We start from the raw sequence: 7,465 nt of genomic DNA, 5'->3' as shown, positions 1-7,465 counted from the left end.
ACAGAAAGGAAAACAAAGGGCTTCTCTTTAGATGAAGACTGACGATCCTACTTAGTGACAGAACCCAGCATCAGATTTATCAGCAGTCCATTCAGATACTGATTAAGTGGGATCTAGGCTGGAAGCAACCATTTCATTTAATTTGAGGAGGGTCAAGTCATCTTTTTTTAACAGACATCATGCAAAACAGCAACCAATGTATCAATGTTGAAACATTGCGAAAGTAAGAAACCAAATAGATCATAGACGATACAAGAAATTTTGAAAAAAAAACAAAAACAATTAAAATGCAATGGTACGGTCCATCCAGAATAAAAATTCTGGTCTAAGAATGGAGTTCAAAGGTTAAGATGCAAACATTAGTCATGTCAGAGCCATTACTTGGTGGGAGTAGATAAGGTCACTGGGGTGCCCTGCCATGTACAGATGACGAAGATCCAGCACTGGTTAACAGCATTGTTATCACATAGGAATATCTCACACGGGAAAAACTACAATTATCTTCACATACAATATGGGTAAGGATTCATCAAAAAGGTCCCAATGTTTCATCATAAAAACAAAGTTAGGTCGCTTGATAGTGCTTGTGGTTTGATTTTTCAATTCTGCTTCACAATCACAATGAAAAGAAAATTTTTGAGGTAACTTTGAGTTCTTCCTACAACATTTGACATTATTGCAAATTCAGAAAGATTTGATTGCCATCAATAAAAAGTTATTCTTTTATCTTGAGGTGCCAGCTGCTGCGTAAACCCAAACCTTACGACGACAGAACAATCCAGAAAACCCTCGTTTAGTCCAGCCATTTGCAATTCACAACAGGAAGCTGGGAGCAAACATGACCGACTGCCGCCACCGCACCCACTTGACTTCTAATGCAGGCATCTAATTTGCTGGAGGACCCTCAAACAGCAGGACGGGTCCAGGAGGCAACGACAACACAGCACACACTCAAGACTGCCAGAAACTGTGAGTACACAGGAGAAATACTCCCGTAACGTCTCATAATGGCTTTGAGTAGATTGTAATGTGTACTGTTCCCTTCTTCTTCACAGAAACTTGCATATAAATACAAGTTGAAATCTGGGTCCAAAATTAGACCTTGTAAAAACAAAATACTTCGTAGTAAATTGCTCTATTTTGCTGTTGCTTTGAAGTTGAATGAATGAATGGTGTATTTGCATAAAACCTGGTTGGCTTGAAAATAAAATACGTTCCACTTACAACTGTATGTTTAAAGGAACACAATATCCATGAGAAAATTTTTTTAAATACAACTCAATTCTAGTTTACACCAAACCTAAAATGTTTCTGAAGAATAATCCCCTGTGCTGCCTTTCTATTACAGTTTCTTATCTAGCTCAAAGAAATTTCTAATATCAAAAGCCATGTTATAGCAGGAGGCATATGTTGTGGATAGGGTTCAACCTCATATCTCCATCATGGCAGCATATGGAAGCATAATCTTGAAAATGGGGTCAGAAGTCAGAAGCAATTTGGAAATGACCATATGTGGTCTTGTTAAGGATGGCTGGACAAGGAGCATACAAACCATATTGCTGTGTTCCTTACTACATAATGGAACTGAAAAGAATATGTGGGGAAAAATCTCATCAAAAAGTTTCTTTCCAAGTCTCACTGATTTTCTACTTCTGTGACAGTAGAAAAGATTGTTTTCCAACAGAATTCGACAAGCGAAGATTCCAATACGTCTGCCTGATGCTAGTTTACACCTCTGGACCATTGAAACCTCATTAAACACCCTGCAAACAGATGGACACTAGTAACTGAAGTATGATTTCATTTCACTGGAATCAATCAGTGCTCCTGTCTTCTCTGAGGAGTAATGCGTCATCATTACTGTTGTCCTGTCCAACCCTGCTCTTCTCTGCCAAGCTATGATTCACCTTATAAACATTAGTCTTCATTCTCTTTGTGTTCTGCTGCACTTTGTTCATTGTTCCTGTATTTTCCTATAGTCTCATCACAGTGCAAGAAATGTGGGGCAATTCTGGTGACATTATCATAACTTTAAAAAATCTGTCATACGTATTGAGATAACTGAGAGAGAAACTGTTACTTCCCTTCACCCAGATTGTTTGGATTTTATTTCCTCTTCAATCCTAGTCACTGATGTTACTTATCAGTGGTACAATATTACAGAGTAATCCATTTTTATAAAAAAAAATCACTCTTTACATCTATTGAAGACAGTTGTGCGTATCAGTTGGATAATACAATGAATAAAATATACAACATGATGACATAAATCATGCAGAAAATGGAACTCTATTATCTCAACTATGATTTAAGCAGCCGATCTGAACTGTAAATCGATGTGATTTTCCACAGTCCCTCCAGTAGAACATACCTCCACCTGTGTGTGTGATGTAAAGCACCCGCCCCACCCTGTTTTATTGCTCGAAAATCCCCCAGATAAATCTGCCTGTCTCCTCGCTTCAAATAATCCCCCCAGGGCTTCGTTACCGCTCCTCTTTCCCCGGATAATTATCGGGCAGGAATCTGCGCAGATCTGTCAATCATTGTCCGTTCGGACCAGTTATGCCAATCGTGTGAAGCCCAAATGGATTCTGGAGACATAACGTGTGTACAGATAGGATCAAGGGGTGGATACAATCTAGCCCACCTAAGATGTTCTCAAAGTTGGCAGTTTCTAACGTTTTCTTATATTCATTACAAATAACTGCTTTAAACGACAAAAAATGATTGCTTTGCAGAAATCAGTAATTCTAGCTATGTTATCTATCATACAAAATACATTTGAAATACAGTAATACAGTAAAATCTACAACAAATCTTAGATAAAAAAATGTTGAATCCTTAACTACATTTAGTTTCAGTACATCAGCTTTCAGCAGACACCACATCAACACTACTGAGTTCATCTAAACATCCTTCAAGCATGATTTTTTCCAAGACCTTCTTTTGAATTGGGTGACTTTCTACTCCCAGAAGATGAAATGCCAACTAACATCTCGCTAACCTCCCCGGAGAGGAGGCAACCCCCTTACCATCTCCAAGCGCATCTTTATTCTGCGGTAGATTCGGTTGGCCTCTGTCCTGGCCCTGAACCCTAACCAGTCAATACCGTCCATTACAGGCTACATTTTTAACTCACTACCCCAAATGCATGTTTTCCTTTCTATCCCAGCCAACCGGTTTACAAGGGGAAAACACTTTACGACATGCTGGTAGTAAAATTTACGTATTCGTCTTACTATCCGGTTTAAAAAAAAACATTACGTATTCCGTGAGGCTGCCTCTGCGTATTAACCGTGAAAATGCCTCCAAACGCACCCCTTAAATCCCATTCCCCCACCTTTCTGCGCCTATAAATTACGACGCGCCATTTCCATACAGAGGCCTACATTCTTCCAAGCTATCGACCAGAACAATTTGTGCAGAACACCACCAGAATAATGATGTAGTCAGCCAGGTGTTGGCTGGGTACGGCTCTCCTATTCCATCTCAGTTTAACAGACTTGACATTCTAGATATGGGCTTAAAAGTAAAAATTTACAAACCAGTGCCATTTCCTTTTAAACATCATTTCTCTTTCAAAGAGGCATGGCTAAAAATGCTGGCTGCAAGTGCAACCTGAGGACTTGTTGAATTATAAGCCAATATTTTAGAGACCTTATCGGCCCGATATCAACATTAAAATTATGCTACCTTCAACAAAATTTCAAAGTTGTTTAGGTCTGTTTATTAGTTTCTGAAATAAATTTCAATACTTTCAAATATTTTCTCGTCCTGAGTTGCAAGATTTTTTCCAAAAGTTGAAACTTACTCCCAGAAAAGTTACTGGAACACCCTAGTGTGGCCTAACGTTGTTCATCGGAGCTAGTGGAACGCGTCCTATGGGGACCACGCCCAAACGTGACTACACACACTTCAAGGAAACACACAAATTGCCCTAATGAAACATCTCCCCTTAACACATTACTGGGCACACAATCTACCTGCCTGTCTTGCCCTCACGATCTCCGATAAATGTTTAACCCTATCGCCAGCCCCTAACTCCCTGAGTCTGTTGTAAATTACACAGGACAAAGTCTGAAATGGTTTTCCCGATATCCTATTGATCCAACACTGCTTTGCATGCACAAGTCCCATTCAAATCTATCAGCATAAAGCCTCCATATACCTTTGTTCTGTAGCAGAGAGTGCCTTGAGTTACCTCAGACATATTCGACCCATCTACTGAAAAGGGAAGAGTTTAGGATGGCATGTACAAATGAAAGTGTTATTTCAGCCACTTTTTTTGGAAAAAAGACTAGTTTTACACCTAATGGAGGGATTTTTGGCATGCTTAGATGTATCTTTCTGAAAACTTGTGTTCTTGAATCTTTCACTTCTCCAATGCACTAGCCTTAGGAGGATAAACCAGATGTAGCTTATGAATATCCACTAAAATGTGGCTGTGAGACAGCTGCAGCCCAGAGTCTTCAACCAAAGGTTAGGGGTTCAATTCCCGTTGGTATCATGACTGTTAAACAAGTGAACAATACAGATGGAGATGGACTACAGATGGGTACCAGACATGGATATGCATCCTATAAGAAGAGGCTTCATACTTTCTGTTGCTATGTGCTTTGGAAGCAACAAGAATTTCGAATCCAAAACATCTAGAAGCTTGAAATACTTTTCCCTTTCAATAAGAGTTAGTTAAGTGTTGAGTTTGAAGGCATAATGATGAGTATTGTCTTACCATTGAGAAGGTATTGTCTCATGTTTCCGCCTGTCTCTACAACCCTTCCTCGACGCGCTCCAGACTTCTTGTAGCGGATCTTGTAGCTACTGATGATGCCATTGTGGCTGTCACGAGGAGGCGGGTTCCATTTCACAAGAATGGACTGTTGGAAAGGAAGGGAAAAGTAGGTAGATACAAGTTTTAAATCTTAAAATTGCTTGAAAACGTATGGTTTGGGTGAAGCAAAAGACTAGAAACAAACTTTCAAATTCAATGTCATCAGGCAAGGGTAGTTACACAGTTAACATCAAGTCAAAATGTTACAAAAGTTACATAATGTAAATGCTATACATTGAAGATTGTCCATGGCATAATGCTTTCATTTGATTAAAAACCACACACTAACAGGTGGTGGTATTGTACAATACAGTGTTCAAACAGTTTCTTTAATATTACACAGTAAGTTGACAAACTCACAGTGGAACTTTGTGGTTCCAATGTAGCATTCGTTGGTGGCTGGCTTGGAACTGAAAGAAAGAAGAGCATAACGTTTATCACTGATAAGATGTGTGATGTTATCAAATGTAGTTATCATTTTCAGATCAATCTACATGTAAGGATGAATGAACAACACATAACCTAATGCACTGTCACTGTGCCATTCTTAAATTACATAAAATTCAAAGAACCAGTATTCACAACATGGCAAAAGGAGTAGGTAGCAAACACCCCCTACTGGAATCTGAATAAACTGCAGGACAGGGCAGAAACAAACATTGTAGCTTCAGATCTACTTACTGTCAGACAGTGTCCTAACAATGACTTCTTCTGTAGACATGCCTGGACCGTGCTGGTTGTATGCCACCACACGGAAGCTGTACTCTGTGTACTTTTTCAGGCCATTCAGGGTGTGCGACAAACCACTGACATCCACAGAACCCTCATTAAGAGGCCCTGCCGCCATCTCTACATAATACAGCTGCAGGGAAAGAAGGCAGAAGCTATAGTATGTTTTCTACAAAAATTATGGTTACCCATACAACACCTTTCATTCATTACAGCCACACTGCTATAAAATGCAAATCATTTGAAGGGAACAGCAAATATGATACTTTAAAGGAATGAAGCAAGTGAAAGGGCAAAATGGGACGACGGGAATTCAAAGAAGCATGAAACAATTTGAAAGAAGGACAATAAAGATAGAGATGGGATATAGGAAAAGCTATTAATGCAAAAAAATTACTTGCCTATTGATTCAAATTCAACAGAAATGGTGCACAAATTTTCCAAAAATACCTTTACTTCTAAACAATATCTTGGCTATAGAAAAAAGAACAGTTCAGGTCCTACCTTATAGTTTAGGATGACCCCATTTCTCTGTGTGGGGGGTTGCCATGATACAGTGATGGCAACAGGTGATACAGACTCAGCCTGGAGTGAAGTGGCCGGGCCAGGGACATGGACTTCTGGCTGCGTCTGCACGTAGATCGGGTCCGAGCTCTCGCCGGGCCCGTTAGCGTTGTATGCCACGACCCTGAACACGTAGCTTGTGGAGGGTTGAAGGTCACGGACATCCACCTCCTCTAGATTGTAGCGTGTTGTGTTCACAACTCTTTCCCTGAAGAAACAATTTTGGTTTTCATTTTCAACAAAATTCAAAATCAGCTTACTAGTTGTAGAGCATTCAGTTCACCTAGAGGTGATGTGGAAAATAAACTGACTTTCTGTAAGAGATTGAGAAGTTCCAGCTGAAAGTACCACATTATATGGAAAGTGATCCTCACTTGCACTTTGGTGTAGAGATGACAGGTGGAGCTACTGAATGGTTATTACCACAAAAAGCACTATTGGGCTAAGGAAACTTCTTGGTGCCTTGAAAGGAAACAGAGCAACAAATCACAATTTGGAAAGTAAGCATATCTAGTAATACAAAAAAACTGTGTGTTTACCTATTCGAGCCCTCTTGCTTGAAGTAGACAGAACATGCCACGATTTCTCCGTGGGTCTCAGCCGGCATCCGCCATGATAGGGCCACAAATCTAGTGGACACTGTCACAGCGACCACATCCCTGGGCCCCGACGGAACGGGGTGCGGAGTAGGCGTTTCCGCTGCTGCGGTCGGCGTAGGAGTCGTTAATGAGTAGTGCATTGTGGGAAGAGGCACGTCTGGGGGAAGAGTTGCGGAGGAGAACAAAAGAGAAAAACAAACAAAAGCAAACGGTAAATGATAAATAACCAAATGAAAAATACTTAGTACACCAGCAGCTCTTTATACTACTGTCTGCAGTTCCCTGCAATACTGCAAGGAGGTGCTGGTGTGTAACTAAAGTAACATGCAAAATGTACTTACACAACTGCACAGACTGGAGCGTTTCAGGAAACCACAACTCAGAAACCTTTGACGGTCAAAAAAGAATTCTCTAACAAAATCATTGACTAAACTAAGACACCCACTACGTGAGCAAACTAAAGGTTAAAGTGCTGGGATCAAAGGTAAGGGGTTAAAGGGGAAAGGTGAAGGAAGTAGTAGAGCTAAGACTTGAAAGGGTAAGTAAGTAGACATTGTCAAAGATGTGGAAAGTCACCAATGTGTTGCACGACATTGTACATATACTCCTAGGGGTCAAACTTATAATTTTCTATTACTACTGTACAAACGTTTACCATTGTAAACCAGCACAAGCTCCTTAAACAAAGTTAGACACCAGTAAGTCACCCTTGAGTTTTAGTAACAAATCATACTCTTGTGCA

General features: G+C 40.1%; 1 protein-coding gene and 1 long non-coding RNA gene across 3 annotated transcripts in view; one reads left to right on the top strand and one right to left on the bottom strand.

The window, feature by feature from the left end:
• LOC118412265 (neogenin-like) overlaps positions 1–7,465 on the bottom strand; it is a gene marked incomplete in the record, with an annotated part of 126,729 nt that overhangs the window by 65,309 nt on the left and 53,955 nt on the right. The window contains 5 exon segments of the mRNA XM_035814999.1: positions 4,733–4,877; positions 5,192–5,241; positions 5,513–5,693; positions 6,065–6,332; positions 6,664–6,880. Coding sequence (XP_035670892.1) covers positions 4,733–4,877; positions 5,192–5,241; positions 5,513–5,693; positions 6,065–6,332; positions 6,664–6,880 — 861 coding nt within the window.
• Positions 17–7,465, top strand: part of LOC118412266 — a 66,099-nt gene continuing 58,650 nt past the window's right edge. Inside the window, exons 1-2 of one of the 2 annotated variants that reach the window (XR_004830750.1) lie at positions 17–518; positions 823–969. This is a non-coding gene — a long non-coding RNA (uncharacterized LOC118412266). The other variant, XR_004830751.1, reaches the window with a different exon arrangement.

Source organism: Branchiostoma floridae, chromosome 3, assembly GCF_000003815.2.
Source record: "Branchiostoma floridae strain S238N-H82 chromosome 3, Bfl_VNyyK, whole genome shotgun sequence".
Taxonomy (NCBI): Eukaryota; Metazoa; Chordata; class Leptocardii; order Amphioxiformes; family Branchiostomatidae; genus Branchiostoma; species Branchiostoma floridae.
This window is presented reverse-complemented; position numbering and strand designations above follow the sequence as displayed.